This window comes from Neophocaena asiaeorientalis, unplaced genomic scaffold (genome assembly GCF_003031525.2).
Source record: "Neophocaena asiaeorientalis asiaeorientalis breed wild unplaced genomic scaffold, Neophocaena_asiaeorientalis_V1.1 scaffold87, whole genome shotgun sequence".
NCBI classification, from domain to species: Eukaryota; Metazoa; Chordata; class Mammalia; order Artiodactyla; family Phocoenidae; genus Neophocaena; species Neophocaena asiaeorientalis.
This window is the reverse complement of record NW_020175432.1, coordinates 4,188,196-4,212,177: the sequence shown is the minus strand read 5'-3', so window position 1 is coordinate 4,212,177 and position 23,982 is coordinate 4,188,196. Positions and strand designations below refer to the sequence as shown.

Sequence of the window (23,982 nt, the reverse complement as noted above, 5' to 3'; positions counted from 1 at the left end):
TAAAATTTTAAGGCTAACTGCATATTAGAAATGCACTTGTGGACTTCCCTGGCAATCCAGTGGTTAAGACTCTGTGCTCCCACTGCAGGGGGTGCAGGTTTGATCACTGGTAAGGGGACTAAGATCCCACATGACGCATGGCACAGCCAAAAAAAAAAAAAAAAAAAAAAAGGAAAAAAAAGAAATACACTTAAGTTCACCCATGGATCCAACAGGGTTAAAATGGAAAGAAAAATAATCATTATCTGATTAAAGGAAAAATCACTACCTTTAAATCTTACATACTATTGTTGAAAGACAATGTACACAATTACCTCACATTAATATTCATTTCTAAAATTAGGAGAAATCCACTGTTCAAGGATACACTTGAAGAAAGAGCCTTACTAAACACAACATATTTATAAAACTTTAAAAAAAACTCTTTCATATTGAAGGTTTTCTGGAACATTAGGCATGGAGTACTTTCCATTAAGTTATCTCATGTTATTTACATTTATACTTCGTCTTCATGGGAATTCTCATACATGATGTTGGCCAACTGAAGTTGTTACCCAGGCAGTTTACAAATGCAGTTTTATCTAGGGAATCCTTTCATCCTTTTAAACTACTGTGATCAGAGAAGCCTTTCCCATTCTCCACACTTGATATGTTTTCTATGCAGTGTGCAGTCTCATGTGTCTTCAAATGGTTGAGAGATAAATGAAGGCCTTCCCACATTCCTGACATTGATAGGTTTTCTATCCAGTGTGAATTCTTTCATGCAGTTGAACATAAGTGGAACGGAAGGTTTTCCCACATATTTTACATTCATAGGGTTTTTCTCCAGTATGGGTTCTTTCATGAACTTTGAAACCTTTTTTTGAACTAAAACATTTACCACATTGTTTACATTGATAAGGTTTCTCTCCAGTGTGACTCCTTTCATGGGTTCGAAGAGAACTGTGGTATCTGTAGGCTTTCTCACAGTGTTTACATTGATATGGTTTCTCTCCTGTGTGAATTCTTTGATGTGTTTGAAGGCTTTCATTACAACTAAAGGCTTTTCCACATTGTTTACATACATAGGGTTTCTCTCCAGTGTGAGTTCTTCTGTGTACTCGTAAGGAACAGTAGTAACTAAAGGCTTTGCCACATTGTTTACATTGATACGGTTTCTCTCCACTGTGAATCCTTTCATGTATTTTAAGAGAACTGGGATTAATGAATACTCTCTCACATTTTTTACATTTATAAGGTCCATCTCTAGTGTGTGTTATCATATGTTTTCGAAAGGTTTTTTGCCATGTGAAGGCTTTCCCACATTCTTTACACTTATAGGGCTTTTCACCAGTGTGGATTCTTTCATGATTTCGAAGAGAACTGGCAGTACTCAGTACTTTAGAACATGTTTTACATACATACAGTGCCTCTCCTGTGTGATTTCTTTTGTGTATTTGGAAGGAACTGAAATAATTAAAGGCTTTACCACACTGCTTACATTCATAGGGTTTCTCTCCTCTGTGAATTCTTTCATGTATTTGAATAGTTTCAGGACTTTTAAAGGCTTTTCCACATTGTTTACATTGATAGGGTTTCTCTCCGTTGTGACTCCTTTCATGCATTCGAAGACAACTGGGATAAATGAATGCTTTCTCACATTTCTTACATTTATAAAATCCATCTCCAGTGTGTGTTACCATGTGTTGTCGAAAGCTTGTTTCCCACGTGAAGGCCTTCCCACATTCCTTACATTCATATGGTTTTTTCCCAGTGTGATTACTTTCATGTATTTGGAAACGTTTTTGAGCACTGAATCTTTTACCACATTGCTTGCATTCATAGGGTTTCTCTCCACTGTGAATTCTTTTATGTGTTCGGAAGGATTTCTGATATGGAAATGCTTTTCCACATTGCTTACATTCATAGGGTTTCTCTCCAGTGTGACTCCTTTCATGCATTCGAAGAGAACCAGGATAAATGAATGCTTTCCCACATTCTTTACATTTATATGGCTTTACACCATATTTTTGATACTCTCGTGTTTTGTGTTCAATGTGACATCTCATGTGTCTATTAAGGGATGAATGATCCATGAAGACTGTTCCACATGCACTGCATTCACATGGTTTTAATCCAGGAGTTTTCTTGTTCAGATTGATAGTTGGAATAAGGTTGAAATTTTCTCCACATAAACTAATGTCTTTACTTTTACAGAATCTCTCTACCATAAAAGTTCTGTAATAAATGAGAATATTATTAATGACTTCTTCATTAATCATTTTACATTTATTATATTTATTATGAATTAGAGGAACTGGTTTTCTATCATGTGTGAACTGTTAGAAATTGAATATACTGAATGTTCTCAATGGGACTTCACACTTTCTATTAAAAAGTGATATTCAAGTATAGGTTTTATTGTTAATGACTGCAAGTGAACTATTTTGCAAACACTAAATATTTATATCCTATTTAAGAAAATATTTTGGGGGAACATTTTCTAAGAATAACTCAATTTGGGGCTTCCCTGGTGGTGCAGTGGTTAAGAATCCACCTCCCAATGCAGGGGACACAGGTTCAAGCACTGGCCTGGGAAGATCCCACACGCCGTGCAGCAACTAAGCCCAGGTTCCACAACTACTGAAGCCCGTGAGCCTAGAGCCCGTGCTCTGCAACAAGAGAAGCCACCACAGTGAGAAGCCCACGCAGCGCAACCAAGAGCAGCCCCTATTCGCTGCAACTAGAGAAAGCCTGCACATAGCAATGAAGACCCAACACAGCCAAAAATAAATTAAAAAAAAAAAACCTCAATTTGAAGGCGAGGTTATTTATTATGTTGCTTCTTTTAAATTTTTCATAATACTACTGCAATTCTCACGAGACAGTGCTTTGTATTTTAAGTGTGACTCACCTTAATTTTCTCCCCTGGTTTTTGTACTGATCTTCAATGTCATGATATTCCCGTTTTGCTCCTGAAATGCAGACCCAGAAAAATGATCCCAAAGTACTATAAATTATAGAAAAATTATTAGATTCTAGGTCCAGGATGAGCTCTGACCATTTCTAGTTTCTTTACCAATGTCTTCCCTTGTCACGTTCCACATCTTGGAACAATATTGACAGGTAAGAAATACTTCTTCTCTAATTGACAAAGTTAGGGAATTTCTTCATTCTTACCGACTGCAGCCAGATTCCTTAAGGTTTCCTGCATCACATCTCTGTAGAGTTTCCTCTGTGAAGGACCCAATAAAGCCCACTCCTCCAGTGTGAAGTCCACAGCCACATCCTCTATGGTCACTGAGTCCTAAAATACCGAAAATATGTGTACACCGAGATGCATGAGATTGACAGAACTAGACATCCACACTTCATTTATAGGAAGTTTACGTATGATTCTGTTATTTACAAAGTTATTCTACGACTTGATCATGAGAAACTTACTCTCCACACTTCCTCAATAATTTAGCAGCATCATGAAGAAATGAAAATTATTTACACGTTATCACTTATATCACAATGGCAGAGCCCAGAGAATGCAGGAAAATGACAGAAATACTGTAGAAATAAAACAAATATCATTTTAAGAACATCAATTTCTTGTGAAAAAAATTCTTTCATCTTCTTCCTATGATGCTCCATTTACAGCATTTCATAAGGCAGAGAGGATCAAGACTCATGAGGCTTCAATGAATAGAAACACTGTCAAGAACTGGAAGCTTTTTCCTAGTCCCATCATCTAACATCAGAGTCCAGGTGCCTGGAGAAATCGAACTTTTAACAAATCCCAGCTGGCCACATTCTCCCAAAGTCCTCCAGGCCTTTAAAGAAATCAGATGCAGACGCCTGAATATATTCTTCTGGGGAACCATTGCCTTCTACTTGTGTAACAATTATCAAAGACTCTATTTTTCCTTTCTCTCTATATATAATTTGATGCAGCTAGAAAATTTGAAACTTAGAGCTCACTCACGAGGAAGAAGCAATATTATATTAGACCACAAAATCCCTATACTCATGTGCCTCAGGGCTGCTTCCAGCCAAATTTTAGAACACACAGTGCAATTACATGCCAGAAAAACTCTTCTCATCACACCCTAACAGTATACCCTGGGCCTTACTGTCCTTAAGGAACAGTTTAAGAGCTACAGTTTGCAAGGGGGTTCACTGAGGTCCATAATAGTGTGATGGTGAATTTTCCCATGATTAGAAAAAATGTATAGGTTTCATCAGTGGTTTTCTCCAACACAACATAAAGTCTCCATTCTGCAATTTCAGCTACAAGTGTTGGGCATGCAGCCACACTGGCTACTGCCAGGTGAAAATCTAGTTCTGGGATTTATGAATTTAGAAGCTGTGATTCTTAACCTCACAAGAAGAGAATTTAAAAGCTTGAAATAAACAAGTCCTCCCAGAGACATAAGAGCACTGACTTCAAAGGGCAAACCACTGTCCTAAAACTGGAAAAAAGAAAAGATGTTTTTTAAATATGACCCAAATATTCAGTTCTTAATGCCTATACCCAAAAGAATCTGTTTCACAAGAGTCTAACAAAAAGACCAAAAAGAACTAAAAGATACAACACAATATTTATGAAGCCTGGCATGACCTTCTTTAACACAAAACTTAAGATACACATAATGAAATTAACTAAAGGAAAAGAAAGAAATAGAACATGTAAGTAACAACTAAGAGTTTTCTAAAATTAATGATAGACAATACCTATAGGTTCATGAAGCTCAGTGAACAGAAAACATGAAAACACAGAAATGGAGATCAAAGTATATCATATTCAAACTAGGGAAAAAACAAAGAGAATACACTGTAAGAAGCTAGAGAGAAAAATGTAAAATGCAAAAGTCATAAACTCTTGGAAAATATCACAGAACAAAATCTAGGTCACCTTGGGTTTGGTAACAAATTATCAAATATAACAACAATCACAAGATTTATAAAAGGAAAAAAAAGTATAATTTCACTTCATTAAAATGAAAAATGCCTCTTTCAAGAGAAAGTGTAAAGAGAGTGAAAATCACAGAATAGGAGAAAATCCTTACAAAACACATACATGATAAATGACTAGTATTCAAAATATCTAAAGTATTATTGTCAAAGTAAGAAGACAAACCACCAATGAAAAATTGGCCGAATATCTAACAAACAGCTTCCCAAAGAAGACATACAGAAGGGAAACAGGAAATATGAAAATGTACTCAACGTCAAATGTCAATGGGAAATTGCAAATGAAACAATGAGATATCACTACACAATTATTTAATGGCTAAAATGCAAAACACTCAGAACAACAAATATTGGTGAATAGGTGAAGAAAATCCTCATTCATTGCTGGGGGAAATGGAATTTGGTAGCCCTACAGTGGAAGACAGGAGCTTTCTTTCAAAACACTACATACTGAGTAAGATCCAGCAATCACACTCCTTGCTATCTGTCCAAATGACTTCAACTCTTATAGCTCTTAGGTTCACATGAAACCCATACACGAATACCTGTAGGGGCTTTATTCATAACTGGCATAAGTCAGAGGTAAGCAAGATATCTTTCAAGAGTCAAATAAATAATGAGCAGTATAGCCATACGATGAAATACTGTTCACTGATGAAAAGAAATGAGGTAGAGCTATGAAAACACATGGAGGAAGCATAAAAGTATATTGCTAAGTGAAAGAACCCAATCTGACAAAGCTATATACTACATGATTCCAAGTAATGACATTTTGGAAAAGATAAAAGCATGAGACAGGAAAATGAGCTTTGGTTCTGGAGGATTTCGGGATTAGAGGAAGAGATGAATCAATCTCTGAAGCAGAGAGGAAGTTTAGGAAAGTAAAATTACACTATATGTGCAGAAATGATTAATACATGTTATTATACATTTACAAAATCCATACATTATGCAACACAAAAAGTCAACGCTAATGTCACCTGCCCACTTTTAATGCATCAGTATTGGTTCAGCAATTGTAACAAATGGACCAGTCACACAAGATTTAAAGAATAATGACTACTGTGTGGATGCCGAGGCGTTATTTGGGAACTCTCTGTAATTTCTGATCAGCTTCCTAGTAAACCTAAAAAAAGCTGAAGTCTATTTTAAAAAAAGAGCACTGACTCATTACAACTCATCCTGATGACTGCCTGATGTTTGGTTAGGTGTGGCGACAGTTGGTTTTGGTTCTTCATCAAGGCTGTCTCAACTAAGGGATGAAGGGCAGCAACTCTCCACTGAGCTCCATCATGTTCCAGGGTATACTGTCATCTTTAGTCTATTCACTCCCCAGAGCTGTGCATTCAGTGAATCCCAGGCAGCTACCCAGGGAACCACGGTGTTGGAGAGGGTGGCTCCAACAGCACCACAGCATCTTTCAAAGGACTGAAGAAAGAAATGTCATCTCTCCAAGGGAGCATAAGCCCAACGGCCAAGGTTTGGCTCCATCGTATCACAAGTAGGTGTCAGTGGCCGAGCTGAGCTCCTGGGGTGCAGTTTCCAGTACCAAAGCCATAATAGGCACCTGAGTGGAGTCCTCTGTTTGTAAGAGATCCCAGTATGGGGGGATAATTGCAGCTTTAATGGCATATTAATGTGAGACCTAGGACAGTGCCTTGCATCAGAAGCCTATGGCCAACTTAAGGCCCTCCTCAGAGAGCCTCCCATCAATGCTCGCAGGGCTAGAGGCCTCCTCATGACACTGATTGCCTTATAGAGCTTAAGAAACCCGAGTTCAAGTTGGGTTTGAACAAATCCCTTTGCTGTGCCAAGCTGAGACGGTAAGTGTTGTCGACCGTAACCGAGAGGCTAAGGATCTTTGTTGCAACAGATGCAGGGGCAACAGCCTCAGAGTTACTTAAAAGTTTTGGTGAGCCTTCTGGAATCTCACCACTTACAGGCTGCCTTTCCCTGTCTCTTCTCTTTCACTTTCGCTGAAATAACGGCTCTTCTGAAAGTAGTGACTGTCTTTTGGGCTCACCTCATTCACAAGATATAATCATCCTCCTACTCCCCCAGTCCTTCCCTCAACACTAATGTCTGGGCAAACCCAGCCTCAGTCACACCTTCACTCTAAACACAGATAGGTTCCAGCTCAGACATCAACCCAGGACCACTGGAAGGAGGGCCCCATTCTCATATTCCTGCTCCCAAGGTACAAAAAACTGCCAGAAACTTTCAACTCAGTATCCTCCCTGTATACAGCCCAGGCTTGGTGGGGTCAGCAGTGCAACACAGGGCAGCACAGGGCACAGGAAAATCTCCCCAGCAAACAGCAGCTCACAGAGCAGGAGCCTCCACACTTTCTTATCAGCCTGTCCAAGTAAGAGGCACGAGGGGAAAGGTAGGGGATGAGGCTTAACTTTCAGTAGTGAAACAACAAATATGTGGGTCCCAAATAATCATTACTAGAATAAAAAGTTTAAGAAAAACAGGCATTTGTACTGGATTGTTTTATATAAAAAAACACTAAAAAGATGATGAAGGCTTAATCAAAACTGGTTATCTGATGGGGGCTGGCATTAAGAGCAGAGAAGTGGGGCAACATGTGGGCAGGGAGCCTTAATTTCTTCCCTTAGGAATTTAATTTTAACCATTCTATATAGAAAACCACTGCAAGATTTGATCCTTTAAACAGTAATGGATATAAAAGTGTAAACCACAAAAAAATGAAAACTCCCTTTCTAACTAAAGGCACACAGGATATTATAAGTTTTCTCTCCATTACAGTAAACGTTGGAGATATTTTCAGAAATAAGTGGCATATTACACTGTATTTTAGGTTTGCAATTAAGCCTTAAATGGACTAGGAATTTGAAAGATTGACTTAAACTTTGAGGTGTTTTCCTCATATCAATTGAAATAGAATTTGTTTCTTCTTTTCTCCCACATCCATTAAAATAGAAATTCATTTGCTTTAGGAATACTAGAGGACTTTTAATTGTTAAAGTTCTTTAGGGACAGGCACTTACAAACACTGACCTAAAAATGGAAAAGCACCTGAGAACTTAAATGCACCCATTTCACGTCTTGAGGTTCTCTTGTCTAAATGAAACAAAAATCCTACTTGACCTCACAATTTTCTTGCCTTAGATGGTATTTGTTAATCAACATAGATTTTAAAAGCCCAAGTGTTAATGGAAAATAGAATCAAAGGGCTGTAATCTTGAATGGATAAAGGAATCCAAGAAAAGAAACACAAATATTGGAATCAAAGCATACAAGCAGACTGTGTCCGTACAATTCGGAAGCCCATATTCAGAAAGTTGAACATCTTTACAGACTTGAGTCTAGATAAGCCCGGTTGAGACAAAACTCCACTGTAAACGGTCAGTCCCTCAATGAGGGCAGGGACACCTGGGCAGCCACAGGAATAAACTCTGGGAGCTCCAAAAACCCTCCCCAGTCCTGTAAGCAGGGAAGCTCTCCCTACCCCAGGCTTCCATTATCACAAGTCAGGAAACTCTAAGCCTGATTCAGGTTAAGGTTCTGATCCAAATGGACTCCCATATTCATAAACCCTTTGTCCATGAGACAGAACAGCTCATCCTCACAGACTTCTCAATGGGCACAAATTACACTCTGAGTGCACCTATTATCATGGAGGGACCACTCAAATATAACATTTAAAATGCCTAGCTAGGGCTTTTCCTGGTGGCGCAGTGGTTGAGAGTCCGCCAGCCGATGCAGGGGACACGGGTTCATGCCCCGGTCCGGGAAGATGCCACATGCTGCAGAGCGGCTGGGCCCGTGAGCCATAGCCGCTGAGCCTGCGCGTCCGGAGCCTGTGCTCCGCAACGAGAGAGGCCACAACAGGGAGAGGCCCGAGTATCGCAAAAAAAAAAAAAAAAATGCCTAGGCTAAAGGAAATCACAAGTACCACCCTGAAAGGGCAACATCCCTACACCCTTGTGAACTTGCACCCCCAGATTTCAGGGCTCTGCAGCTTCTCACAGTATAAGGACTACCATTGGTGGGTGTGAGCAGGTAGGATTGGGCAGGAGGAGGATGTCCAGGAAGATCCACTTCCCTGTGCAGGCTCAAAGGGGGGCTTAGTTTGAAGATACTGACTTCAGGCTCTGCTCCCCACTACAGGCGCTCTCAACCACTACTGATATTTTATGTAAGATACCCAGAAAGGCAAATATATAGAATCAGAAAATAGATTAGTGATTTCCTAGGCCTCGGGATGAGAAGGGAGAGGTACTGCTAATGGACATGAGGTTCATTTTGGGAGTGATGGAAATGTCTTAAAATTAGTGTGGTGACAGTAGAACAAGTCTTTAAATACGGTAAGCACCAGTGATCATTTAAATACAGAAACCCTGTTTGGACAATTCAGCAAAATCACTCAAACCCAGTGTGTATGTGGAAATGAGAGAAGAAAATTCTCAGCCACTTTTATGAATTCACCCAGAAAACCCCAAGTGATCTATTCCTTTCAGGAAAAATATGTCAGTCATTTATTATTTCCAAGGCAAGTTTAATTAGTACGTAAGTAATCACACTTGAATACTTTTTGTCTCCAAGTCTAAATCCTGACATTTCATTTGAAATCAACCAACAGTAAAGGAGACTCCAAAAGAACTCACCTTACCCAGGGAATTAAAAAAGTGAAACAAAAATTCTTAACAACTGGAATGTAATACTGAAAAAATTTTTCCCCCTGAAATTCAACTCTCTTACCTCTTTGGAAATATTTTACATGGTCTTTCAAGCTCTATTAATTAAATACATTTTACACTATTGAAAAGAAAAACTTAAATAAGTGAATAAATCTTTTGAAGGGGACTAACCCAGGGACGGGCAGTGGTCACAGCACAGATCGTCCAGAAAAGTTTCATAAAAAAACCTCGACAAAAGGACTTCCCATAGGATGTCTCTTCCCAGAAAAAAAACGGGGAGGAGAAAGAATTTCATACACCTACTTCCAAGTAGTTATTCTTGGCTTCCCGCTCCTGTAAAATATACACAGACAGCCCCCCTTCCCAATGCAATCCACGACTCTGCGCAAATAGTAAAAACAATTAAAATATTGGGTTTGTATGAAATGGACCATGGAAGATGAACAGTTGACAGACGATGTGAATCGGAGAGGGGAAACTGACGTTGTGAAGACGGGGAATAACATGGAAATGTAATGATTTACTACAAGCCCTACAAAGAGCTACTCTGCTGGGCCGGGGTCTTTGATTTGAGACTTTGCTTCCCAAACATTTGGAAAACTCAGAGGAAAACGGGTGCCCCCTGGGCAGCAAGGTGGGGCTGGGACCCGTCAGGGAACAGATAATCCCAGGACCGAATCCTGGAGAACGAGTCACGATTGTCACCTGAAGACGGCGCCCGAGTTCACCGCACAATCCGGGAGAGAAGAGGGGCTGCGGGCGCAGAGCCGCGCGGAGAGAAGCCGGGGCGGAAGTTCCTGCACGAAGTGACAGAACAGGACGCCTGGGGTCCCGGCTGCCGGGCCAATCCCCACGCTGCGAGCCGGAGGGGACAAAGGTAGGAGCGGCGCCGCAAGCCCCGCGTATCCGTAGACACCGGCGTGGAACGCTAGGAGGCTGTGTCAAAAAGATGGCCGGCTTCGGCCGGTTTCGACCAGTCCCTCCGCGGCGGCCGCAGCCTGGGGCGCCACACTCACCATTTCGAGGTTTCCTGAGTCTGAGTCCTTCCTAACGACTCCAAAGACCCGTGCAGATACGTGACATGGAGGGCTCTCCAGGGGTAGTGAACCGCACACAGCCAGCGGCTCTAGGCGCAATTGGAGAAAGAAATGACGTCCACGCCGGTGCAGAGCATCGCCCCACCCACCTGCCTCAGCGGCCTCCCGGTTGGACAGATTTCCAATACCCCGCCCCCTCGTGCCTGAGTGACAACCTGCGGGAGGAAGCCTGACAGCTGAATCACTTAGCGCCGCTGGGATCGAATCTGTCCTCGCCTGGCACTTAAAGTTTGTAACAGAACTTTTCCCTGGCCTGGGATTCCCTGGCATGGCACCGTGCTTCTTGTTAAGAAAGGCAGACACTTAGATGTGAACTCACCGTTTGTAATAAAGAGGCTGGCTCCAGTTTCATCTTTGCGTCTTGACAGCGCTGAGCCTTCCTCCCATCCCTCCCCATCCCCACTCTTTAGGTACTTAAGCTAAAGAATCCCAGAGCACTTGGCTTTGGTAGGAGGTCTGAATCACTCAGTCCTAGCTGGGTGCCAGGACAAATCTCAGTCAAACCACAAGCTGTGAGGTGTGTGCATTAACTTCTCAGCTGTACATTTTACACTAGAAGGAAATTTATTTTAGATTAGTGTTCCCTGTGTGCCTATAAAACTTTGAAATGTCAACAGCTATAATATATATAAGGCAATTGTATTCCCATTTTCACTGATAGAAGAAAAACAGTAAGTTGTACTTAACATTGGAGTGTACCTGGAAACTCTTCCTGCCCCCCACCTGCAGCTGTACTGAGGGATAACTGACTAATAAAACTGCATTTAAAGATGACAACATGATGACCTGATATACTTATACTGTATAGTATAATTGAAATGTAGGAAGAGAGTGAATCTTTTTATTTTTTTGAGGGACTCCTAAATAAGCATTTTAATGGGAAATGGCAGAAATCACAATAGACTATTATCATTGTGGAAGCATCAATTGCACACTTTAAAAGTATTCTTGTTCGATGTCTGTCTGTTTCTTTATTCCTTGGTTCTCTCATTCCACAAGTGCATAGGTTATTTTTTCTGTAGATCTGGGGAAAATGGGCCAGGGGTGGAAGGTCCATCCAGGCTAAACAGTGAACAGACCATGACTGTTCAGCACAGAAGGAAACTTGAAAAGTGTTTTAGCACCTTGAAGTCTGGCTGGACTTAGGGGAGCAACAGGGCTGAGAATACTCCAAAAGTAGATACTGGAGAGCAAGGGACTCCAAGACAGTAAGATGGGTGTCTGTGAAAATAGTGCTGGCCTAAGAAAAGCTCTAGGGAGAGATGGGCTTAATATTATCGGTGGGCTTTGATCACTTGTGATCATGAGGGTTGGTGCCAGCTCTAACCCTCTGGGTTTCTTGGACCTTGATGAATTATTTTGTCCTTTTCTGGCAAAGCTGAATCCTGGTCTTTCGGCTCCAGTGACAAGTTATCTGGAATTTCCATTGGCTGAGAAGCCACTAATTCCCTGTCTGCGTCCATGTCTGCGTCCATGTCTGGGTCCGTGTCTGGGTTGGAACTCAGCGGTAGTGAAGGTGTTCTAGGAGGTTCCTGAAAAGGGCAAACGGACGAAATAGGAGGTGTGGTGGTAAAAGCAGCAGTTGTGCTGGATGCAGAAGTTGGTGCTTCTAGGGAAGGCAGTTTGGGGGAATATAAACTCTCCAACGCTTGGATTGTTTCCTTGGAAGATGGAGAAATACTTGGGTCAGTTGAATTGACAGCAGCAAGAGTTTCTGCTGGTGGCTTTTTGGAAGGTGTTACAAATTTGATAACAGAGGGGATTTTTTTCTCTGCAAATTTCTCAGCTGGATTCTCAACCTTTATAGATTTGAAAAGCTTCCTATTGGAGGAGTTCAAAGATTTAAGGGTAAATGAAGAATATAAGCCAGAGTGTCTGTAGTCACTGCAGCTAGGGGTCTTGGCACCAGGCTGCGGTGGCTTCTTTTTCCCTCCACTCTCCTCATCTATGGATCTCTCGCTGCTGACTTCACTGATGCGTAAAGCTTCAGTCTCCCTCAAGCCTGCCCACTGGCATAGGAACCGTATTCAAAAATCTCTGGGTGCGAGACAAACTTGTACACAAACTTCTGACCCCTCACGTTTTCAATGATATTCTTCATATAATAGTATCTGAGGGATCGGCTGTGTTTGTCATAATTCATGTTAGGCTTGTTCTTTTGAATCCCTCAGAGACGAGCCACCTCTTCTGCCTGCAAATGCTTGAACTCCCCATCATTAGAAGTCCAGCAGATCATGTGATCGTTCTGAGGCTCCTTTAGGAGCTGAAGGAGGAACTGCCACAGGGTGATGGCATTGTTAACAGCAATGAAGGAGGCCACTTGCGAGGCTGCCTCAGGGTCTCTGCCTCAAACATCATGCTTCTCTCCACCGGCCACCTCCTAACATTGAGAACTCAAGGACAGTGAGGCAGCCACTGACACCCCCGTGGTGGAGCCAGATATAAGACTTTAATTTATTTAAGAAAATGAATATCCTCTTAAATGACATTAAACACACAAAAACACAGCATCACAAATATTTGTAGGCCATATCAGTTGGAAGTCTCAATCTCAGTTAACAATGTCAATACTCAAGCCCACATCATATATATATATAATTTGTAATGGTTACAAAACTAAAGATGAACCATATTTTATCTTTATGGTGAATCTTTACTAATAATCAAGGAAAGCAGGACTTTCTATATTGCTACCCTCTATTTACTTACACAAGAAAGCAGATCCTGAAACAATGTTTAAGGTGTATTATGTGGTGGAAATACAAGTGATCAGTAGTGACATCTTCATTTACTGAGGCAGACTTTGATATAAGAAGAGGGATGTGATAGGACCATAAAATGTAGAGTTGGAGATATCCTCCCTGAAGGTTAAATCAGGAACTAGGTATTCCAGAATTCATCCCCTTTATGGTTCCATGGTAGAATTCACCAATAGCCTCTTTTGCATGAGATTTGGAAAGCTGATGTGAAGAAGGCGTTAGTCAGATTTCTGAGCCATCATACAGATAGAGACAGATACATCGGAGTCAAGGACACCATCTTCCAGCTTATTTTTCAGATTCTTTGCTTTCCTAATTAACAGTATTCTCAGGGGCTTACCTGGTGGCGCGTGGTTGAGAGTCTGCCTGCCGATGCAGGGAACACGGGTTCGTGCCCCGGTCCGGGAAGATCCCACATGCCACGGAGCAGCTGGGCCCGTGAGCCATGGCCGCTGAGCCTGCGTGTCCGGAGCCTGTGCTCCATAACAGGAGAGGCCACAGCAGTGAGAGGCCCGCGTACCGCAAAAAAAAAAAAGAGTATTCTCAAACCCACCAATGATTTATTTGACTCCATTTTCATAGAGGTGTAGCTTTCCACTGATGTCTTTATAAGATCCATATGAACAATCCATTGGGATTTAGATTTTTCTGTAAGGCCTTTTGTGTCCAACAGGAAACTATTCAGACTTTACTGCTTGGGAATATTCTCCGATTCTCTTCTACTTTATATTCACATAAGTCTTAATTGCATAGGAAACACCTTATTCTGTCAATAGTGCTAATGAGCATGTTTTCTTTTTTTAAATTTATTTATTTAATTTATTTATTTTTGGCTGCATTGGGTCTTCGTTGATGTGCGCGGGCTTTCTCTAGTTGAAGCCAGTGGGGACTACTCTTGGTTGCGGACTTCTTGTTGCTGTGGCTTCTCCTGTTGCTAGGCGCATGGGCTTCAGTAGTTGTGGCGTGCGGGCTCTAGAGCACAGGCTCAGTAGTTGTGGCACATGGGTATGCAGGGGACACGGGTTCGTGCCCCGGTCCGGGAAGATCCCACATGCCGCGGAGCGGCTGGGCCCGTGAGCCATGGCTGCTGAGCCTGCACGCCGGGAGCCTGTGCTCCGCAGCGGGAGAGGCCACAACAGTGAGAGGCCCGCGTACCGCAAAAAAAAAAAAAATAATAATAATAATAAATTAAAAAAAAAATCAGTGGTGGTCAGTAGCAGTGTGCCTGGGAGCAGAGGCCTGAGGTCAGTGTCTCCAAGTACTGTGTCCTGGGTTAGAGCTTATGCATTTGGGAGCTTATTTTAGTCAAAGCCTTAAACTGAGTCCTGCTGAGTTTTCTCACTGTGGGAATGGAATTCTGAGAAAGGGAGTGGTTCCATTATTACCCAGAGAGAGGAGGGAGAGAGTTTATTCCTGTTGCTGCTTTGCTGGGCCCTACCCTCCTCCACCAGGGACTGACCTGGTCCAGCGGTTCTGTCTCAACCAGGAGAGCCTAGTGTGTGTTAAACTTTCTGAACGTGGCTCCTTTTGTCCTGTGGGTTGCTGGTTACTTATCTGTACTGATTCCAATATTTGTGTTTCCTTCTTTGGATTCTTTTATCCATTGAATAGTGCAGCCATTTGGCTCTAGTTTCCCTTAGTACTATATAATTAATTCCCAGTGTGAGAAATAACATTTTTGGTTTGGGGGGGCTTAAAAATCTAGGTTGATTGAGAGAAATGATGTCAGCAAGGCAAGAAAATTGTGGAACTAAATAGAATTTTTGTTCCTTTTAGGCAAGAGAACCTCAAGATGTGAGATGAATGTTTAAGTTTTCAGGTACATGTTTGATTTTCAGATCAATGTTTGTATATGCATGTCCCTAGAGAACATTGAAATTTAAAAGGCTAAAGCAATTGATTTCCTTTTTTAATTGATGTGAGGGAAACTATTCAGAGCTTATGTAAATCTTTGAAAATCCTGCTACGTTTAAGGAGCTAAACCCAAGCCTCTACTGCATTATAATATTCTACTTATTCCTGAAAATAACCCCCATGAAAGATAAGAGTGGAAGGATAAGCCAGGATGTACCTTGTCGTTTTTGTTAGCAGAGATTTGAAATTTTTCCTTTCCTGAAAAATTTATGGTTTATACTTTAGTAATTGTGTTTAAAGGAATTAAATCCTAGAATGGTTTTTTATATACAAAAGGGTGAGAAATATTAGTAAATAGTAAATCATTGTATATATAAATTTTTCTGTTTATTTCAAAGTAACTCTGTAAGATAGGAAATTCTATTTCTAAATTGTAACTCACCACCAACATACCCTGGTTTCGTTCAGCACTGTTACTCCAGCCACCTCCAACATACACTTTTGATTATTTATTGAGCCTCCTGTGTTTTTTTACATAAGAACAGGCAATTGGGAATGCATATATTTGTTGCCCACCTTTGTCTTTGTAATGAGTAATTGGAATCTGCAGAGTTGATGTTTGCTGACAGCTTACCACTCCAATCCCCCCCCCACCCGTCTCTCCCTCTTCCCCTTGTGTCCCCACCTGGACAAGCTGTTAAGAAAGTCCTGGGGCTCCCTCCTCTGGCACTGGCTTCAGATACCAACTGCACAAGCAGAACTCTTTCCCTGCCCTCGCCCCCCCTCAAAGATTTTTTCCTTGCTCAAACTATTAAAGTTTGAGCCTGATTAACAGGCTCCTGAACCTCCTAGGCCTATTTGTGTAGTCCTTTGTAAATCCATTTTTAGTAAGAACCCTGCTTTGTCAGTTGAACCAGAATCCCCCTACCCCCCCTATCTGATCGCATTTCCCCACTTTCATCACCCCTCAAGTGATGTATGATCACCCTGGCGTGTCTTCAGTACAATCCTGTTAGGTCCGTTTAGTCAGAACCCCCTAACTCCTGACTGTTTCTTTTAATATTCCGTCCTCACCTTGACCTCTGGCCATGAATTCCCACTCGCCCATACTGTATTCAGTGTTGAGCCCAAACTCATTTTTCACCCCCTGTGAAATCCCATTGCAGTGGTCTCTATACCTGTCACAGTGGTTCTGGGTAAAATTTGCTTTACCCTCTTTGGCAAGTGTCATTGAATATTTTTTCTTTAACACCCCCTAGCCATGATAAAAACCCAGGCCAGGATCCTTTCCTTGCTTGCTGAAGCCATTTCAGAGCTGCTTGAGAGGCGGTTCCTGCTCTCTTCTGAGACTCCAATTGTGTCATAAGCCTCATCCTACCGTGTGTGTGTGTGTGTGTGTGTGTGTGTGTGTGTGTGTATGTGTATGTGTATGATATACCAGCATCAGTCTCAACATGGGAACCACACCTCTGCAGATAACCATAACAGTTGGTGCCGTAAGCGGCATGTTCAGACATGACCACCACTCATGGGTCTGTCTGTCTTCTCTTGCTGTGACTCGCTCACCTGCTCTGCTGTCTGATGGCGGCCGGCACTGTGGGCTGCTGGGTGCTAGGGAGCTTGTGCTGTGACCTGTGCTGCCCTGTTCCATTGTTAACCCCACCAGGACTCAGTTCTATGATCAGCTGACCAGTGTTGAAAGTTTCAAGAATTCCTAAGCCTTTGGGAGCAGGAATATGGGGTTGGGGCTCTTGAAGGAATCCTGGGTTGATGTCTGTGCCAGTGTATATCTGTGTGTTAGAGAGAAACTGTGACAGAGTCTGGGTTAGTCCCAGCATACCCTGGAGGTGGTGGGAGAGAGGGACTATACCCTGTGCAAGAGGTGAGCCCATCAGGTCCTTGTTCCCGAAACAGCTGTCATTTAAAATGAGAAAGAGGGGCTTCCCTGGTGGTGCAGTGGTTAAGAATCTGCCTGCCAATGCAGGGGACACGGGTTTGAGCTCTGGTCTGGGAAGATCCCACATGCCGCAGAGCAACTAAGCCCGTGCACCACAACTACTGAGCCTGTGCTCTAGAGCCTGCGAGCCACAACTACTGAGCCCGCGCGCCACAACTACTGAAGCCCGAGCGCCTAGAGCCCGTGCTCCACAACAAGAGAAGCCACTGCAATGAGAAGCCTGCGCACTGCAACAAAGAGTAGCCCCCGCTTGCCGCAGCTAGAGAAAGCCCGTGCACAGCAATGAAGACCCAACACAGCCAAAAATAAATAAAATAACTAAATTTAAAAAAAAAAATGAGAAAGAGAAGGGAGGGGAACGGCAGCCATTAGATGGCAGGCCAAGTCCATACTCCTTATACAGAGACTCACCAGGACCCTTCTCACCAGGACCAAGTTCTTCTGTTGCTACTGCCCCTGCCTCTACTGCAGCTAAGATCCTGACAGTCCAAGTTATATTGGGGACAACACTCATGGCACCCCTGTGGAACAGCAAAGGGATTAGTTCAAACCTGACTTAAGCCTGGGGTCCTTAAATTCTATAAAGCAACAAGTTGTCATGGGGAAAGCTTCTAATCCCGGTGGTGTTGATATGAGGCCCTCTAGAGGAGAAAAATATATAAATACCAGGGTAGAGAGGACACCCCTCCCCCAAGGTATACCCAGTGACACAAAAAACAAACAAGAGAGAGGGAATCAAAAAAAAAAAAAAAAAGGAAAGGCCTGCAATTTGACCCATTGGAAATCCAAAACATACTAAAAGAATTTATACAACAAAAAAGATAAAGGGGTACTGTTTGGTTTCTGGGGCCTCTACAGCAGGTTCTGAATTAATTTTGCCATCTGCTGTAATGCACTAATTCACAAACCTTCATGCAACTAATCAATACCAGTTCTCAAATTACAGTCATATTGGGATCCTACTAAATTTAAGGAAGGTACCCTAGTAATCTTAGGGGAATTACTGAATATAAGATAGGAAACAAATAGGCATGTCTCACCTTAACTATCAGCCAGCTCTTCTCTTGCCTAAATTCCTCATGGTCATAGCAAGCATTGTCCTAAAGTATAGGAAAACTCTGAACCAATGATTCAAAAATTAAAATTAAATCTTTGCCACTTCCAAATTGGCTTCACAGAATGGGACCCCACAGACCTTATCCTCCAAGTAAATTATGTAACATGGCCTAAGGTTAATTAAACAGAGCCTTGAAGGATTGGAAAACATTATACAAAAGTTATTTAGTGAAGAGGTGATTATCCCCTCTTAAAAGGAGAAGTAAAGGTACTTCTCCTTTTAACAGCCAACTTCACCTATTCTTAAACCTGGAAAAATGAATGACACCTCACAATGGATTACTGCAAACTTGAGGCTGTGGTTACATCAAATACGCACCTATTTTTTAGTTTCCAACATTATGGAAAGTACGAACTCCATCCAATCAGCAAGTGGTAAATATCCTGCTGTCATAGGATTGGATGGAGTTGGCTAAGTCTTTTCTGTTCAGTGCCTGTTTCCACAGCCTGTCAGCTGCAGATAGCCTTCACCTCTAAAGGGACATGAACACCTTTACTGGTTACCCTCCAGTAACCTCAGTACCATTGCCACTCCACACAGTCTCTGCAGGCATAGTCTGACCTGCATCCACCAGGCTCCATGAGCAGAGGTATAACATTACATTAATGACATCTCTTTGAGGAAGTTTATTGAACATTCATTCGGGACATACAGATGTTGAAAAAGGGAACTCATGAAAAGTGGATGGGCCATTAGCTCACACATACTGTGAGGCCCTGACACCATGGTTAAGTTTCTAAAAATTATTTGGTAAATTCCCTCCCTGACACCATGAAGAAAGATCGTCCTTCTCAGCACCCACAGCATCTCCTAGGTTGTTATGATGTTTGAAGGCAACATATTCCTTGTTTACCAATTTTGTTTCTATTCAAGAAACTGCCCCGTCTTAGCCCACACTTTATGCCATTGAAGCTGTAATTCCCACCAGGTACTAGGCTCTCCTGGAAATATAAATTGTCCTAGGACGTGACCATCTGACCCTCCACGCAGCTGCTCATTGTGGCTTGGGTCCTGGAAACAGCCCCCCATGAGCTCAGCATGTCTACTGAGATTTGAGACATGACAGCAGAGTGCAACCCGAGCCCTCTGGCATAGCCTACCTGCAGGAGGGGGCACCCTCCCCCTCAGTCCCTTTCTAGATGCCACAGTTCTGGAAGAGGTCTCTTCGCCATTCACTATGATGTTACCTAGCATCTGAGAGGCCCAGGGGCCTGGTCTAGACTGTGGGGTTCATCCTCCCACCAGAACCAAGTGCCCCTGAGGTCCCACAGGAAATGATCAAAGATCAAAATGGAGCCAGACTCATTATTACATATGGGGAGATCACCTGTAAGTGTCCGTGTTTGTGAAGAAGTGGCACAGTTCCGTGAGGGCCTCTTGGCCTCATGGTTCAATGCAGTGTCGGTGGAGGGGACAGTTCCCGCCCACGGCCAGTACCAGCTCCGCTCTGAGACGTGAACTCCCGCTTGCTGTCACTCAGGCACGGGAGGGCGGGGCCTTGCAAACTGTCCAATCAGGGGAGTCACTGGTTACAGACGTGTGGGCGACGCTCCAATGACTACGTGGGGCGAGTGGTCTGCGTGCTCTGTTGCTCTTCAGTCGGGCCTCGACCTGGGTGCGTGATTTCTGCCCTTAAAGTCCTCAAGTGGCTCAGCGGCAGCCTCTGTTGCTGTGACCTGCACTTGCCATGAGAGTCGTGAGGTGGACAGCACAGAACCAGAGAAAATGGGAAATGGTGAGTTGGGAAGACGGGTGTTGGAAGACGGGGGCGGAAGGACCAGTTGGAACTGGCCGTGGTGGGACCCGGGCCTCCCCACGGTCAACTCCGGAGTCTGCAGACCAGAGTCCACCCGGGGCGCGGCCGGCAGTCGGGACCCAGGGCGGCCTCTCCGCTCACTGCTGCGACCGTGTCTACTCCAGATTGTGTGGTGTCCACGGGGAGGGTGATCACTGGACAACCGGGGATTCGGTGTCAGGGCTTCATGCATAGGTGGAGCTGTGATCTGTGGGGTCCGCAGTCCCTCCTTTCTCCTTGGCGGGGGTGGGGACTCTTCTTCCCCTCACTTTTCCGAATGTTTGAGGAACAGGATCACAAATCCACGACCCTGTTCTTGCACCCCAGCTCTTCCCAGAGCAGGCAGTAAATGCCTAAATTTCCAGATCTTTCCCCACGTTCCCAAATGCCATCTTCCCCTCTCCAGTTCATAGCTTCATTACCAATATTTGTCCTCCGTGGTGCATTTTGAAGTACGCAGTATGGTTTATCATTCCTCCACAGAGCCGTGGATGGTTCTTTTTAAAGATATATTTTTTGCCTGTGGATGTTTTTACATGAGAGGAAATCAGAGATTAACCACCTGGAACTATGTTGCTTAAAAGCCTAGTGTCTATGTCCCCAGAATCTCCCTGGGCACAGACATTCTATGGGAATCCTTTGGGTAGAGTTTCCTCTTTGGTGACTTTCCTGGGTGATCTGTCCTTTCCTCACAGTTCCAGGTCAGAACTGCCCCTGCGTGAGTTTGCCCCTTATTCACTTTTTAAACTCTGTTTTGAAGTAAACATTTAAATATTTAATCATAGATCTTGATAGAAAATGTTTCCAAAGAAGGAAGAGAGTCGTGAAGATAAGAAAAAATAAATATTTTATTATTACATTCCATTTGTTTACACTTTTGTTTCTTTTTTTTTTTCCCCTTTAGCAGTGTAGGAAACATTCTGAATTCTGCCCATTTCTTTTGGGTGATTTCAAATTACAGTATCAGGGCTTAGACTTGCAACATCTAGAAGTGTGTTCAATGTGATTGTTTTCCGAACAATTTTTTTCACCTTTTTCTTTTTCTAACTGAAGTATAATTGACTTACAATGTTATATTGGTTTCAGGTTTACAACATAGAGATTTGATGCTTTTTTTTTTTTTTTTGCGGTACGCGGGCCTCTCACTGTTGTGGCCTCTCCCGTTACGGAGCACAGGCTCCGGACGCGCAGGCTCAGCATTCATGGCTCACGGGCCTAGCCGCTCCGCGGCATGTGGGATCTTCCCGGACCGGGGCACGAACCCATGTCCCCTGCATCGGCAGGTGGACTCTCAACCACTGCACCACCAGGGAAGCCCCGAGATTTGATACTTTTATACATTACAAAATGATTAGGGTAAGTCTAATTACCATCTGTCATCATTCTAGCATTATCGACTATATTCCCTCTGCTGTACATTACATTCCCGTGACTTATTTATTTTATAACTGTAAGTTTGTACCTCTTCATCTCCCTCACCTACTTCACTCATTTCCCACCCCCTTCCCCTCTGGCAACCACTAGTTTGCTCTCTGTATCCATGGATCTGTTTCTGTTTTGTTTGTTTTGTTTTTTACATCCCACATATAATTGAAATCATACGATGTTTCCAAACAATTTCTTAGCATAGAAATAATTATTAACTGACATTTACTTTCTGAAAGGAATAGATATTTGTGGGGTGTTTTTGAACTAGAAAATTGCCTAAAAATTTCCTTCCATGCTTTACACATAAACACTGGATTGAATGATTTTTCTGTATTGTTCAAACCCTGGGTTTCTGTATTTAAAGTATCAGTGGTGGTCCAGATCAACTATGTATGAAGAGAAGCTCAAGGTCAGTTTCTCTAAGCTAAGGCCCCCTTGAGCCTGCAAAGGGAAGTACTTCAAGGCCCAGTTTCTTCCTGGGGAGCCCCCCTCTGCACGTGTCCTACCTGCTCACACTCAGCACAGAAGGAACTTTTCTACCAAGAGAAGCTACAGAGACCTGGAAAGCTGGGGATGAGCATGGGATAGTGGGTAGGGGGATGGGGAGGTGATGCCCTTTCTGAGGTTCTAACTGTGGCTGTAGAGGTAGGCTTGAGCTTTGCATCCACAGTGTAGGTGCACTTAGTAATCTGAGTACATTGAGAAAGTCTGTGAAGGTCAGGAGTTCTGTCTTCTAGACAAAGGGTTTATGAGGTGGGGAGTTCATTTGAATCACAACATTAAATTGAATCCGGCCAAGAGTTTTCTCACTTGTGAGAACTGAAGCCTTAGAGAGGGAGTATTTTCATTATGCCCTGAGAAGAGGGTGTGCAGAGCTCCCAGAGTTCGTTCCTGTGGTTGGTCAGGTGTCCCCCCATCCTCCATCACCAGGGATTGACTCTAGGGGTTGTATTCCAGCAGGCAGAGACTGGACTGCAAGCTTGGGAGTCTGGGTTTTCTTCTGAACTATAGGGAAACACCTGATTCAAACATTTGCATTTCGTTCCTTGTATACCTTTATATATTGAATATTGCAGCTCTTAACTTTGTTTTCCTTTGGTAATTTGTGATATTATTTCCTGTGAATGTATGAGATTTTTCTTTGTTGGGCTTTGAAAATGTAGGCTGACTGAGAGATACAATGGAGGTAAGGCAAGAAATTCTGGAACCAAACAGAATTTTATTTTTATTTTAATTGCTAGGAGAAAAACTACTTAAAACTTATATAAATCTTTGAGAGGTCTAATACATTTTATGGATTAGTCCCAAATCCTGTTACCAACCAGGGTTCTTAGCCTCCTTAACCAATAGAAATTGATAAGAGGCCAGACAGAAAATTCAGGCAAAGCTTTATTGGGGCCTCTGCTGTAGCAGGAGGGAGCGAAAACAAGTAACAGCTTCCCTTGCTCGCTCCCTGGGGGTTGGGGGAGTGGGCAGCTGGTACCTTATATGGGGTCATTCTGGATGGGTGGCTTAGGTGGTCTGCCTTCCCCTTTGGTGGTACTGTGTGGGTTTTGGTCTTTTTGTATCTTATTGTTCAGAATTTGCCCCAACCTCACATACATGCATTTATGTTAGTCCCTTAAGTTTCTTTGTATTTTGTTGCTTGTCCCTTACAGTTTGTATTTTGTTGCTTGCAGATGCAAGCACTGCAGCAAAGGGTCCCAGGTCCCAGCCTGTCTCAATCCTTAGTACATTATATTATTCATAATAATAATGCATAATAATAATCCCCCAGAGTAAGATATAAGGAGAAACTATAAAGCTTCTTATGGTTTATAATGTTTATAGAGTTTGTAGTTTATAGTGCTTCTTAGTTAGAAAGAGATTTGAAATTTTTCTCTTTTTTATGGTTAAAACTTTTATAAGAGTTAGTGTTTAAAGGATTAAATCTTAGAATGGTGTCCTTATAGAAAAGTAAAAATTAAATGAATTAAAAATTGTTTTAAAAAGCAAAAGCAAGTTAATTAAAAACAAAGTCTATTGAATAGACAAATACGGTTTATATAAATTACTCCGCTTATTTTAAATAATCGTGCAACAGTTAGCAAAATTCTGTAAGATAAGAAGGTGTAAATTAGACTCAGTGTCTGAACATTTTGTTTTCCTCCAGTTTTGTTGCTTCAGCCACCCCGAAAAAACTAGTGGTGATCATTTCCTGAGTATCCTGTGTTTCTTTATCTAAAAAGAAGCATTTGCGAATGCATATTTTTCTTACCCATCTTTGTCCTTGTAATGAGCCCACACTTTTTGATATTTGACTGCTCTCAGCTTAAGCCTCATTCCCCAACCGCCCCCTCCCCGAACCCCAGCCTGTGCTTCTTGAGA

The 23,982-nt window shown here is 42.5% G+C and overlaps 1 protein-coding gene and 1 pseudogene across 1 annotated transcript; both read right to left on the bottom strand.

Annotated features, from left to right (window-relative positions):
* Positions 1-203: 203 nt before the first annotated feature.
* On the bottom strand, positions 204-11,409 carry LOC112414742 (zinc finger protein 564-like). The gene is made up of 4 exons (XM_024767380.1): positions 10,625-11,409; positions 3,160-3,286; positions 2,894-2,954; positions 204-2,217 (listed from the first exon to the last, which is right to left on the bottom strand). The coding sequence occupies exons 1-4, from the start codon at positions 10,973-10,975 to the stop codon at positions 741-743; spliced, it is 2,016 nt and encodes a 671-aa protein (XP_024623148.1). The 5' UTR covers positions 10,976-11,409; the 3' UTR covers positions 204-740.
* A 303-nt stretch (positions 11,410-11,712) lies between these two features.
* Positions 11,713-20,380, bottom strand: LOC112414833 (ETS domain-containing protein Elk-4-like; annotated as a pseudogene).
* Between the last annotated feature and the right edge of the window lie 3,602 nt (positions 20,381-23,982).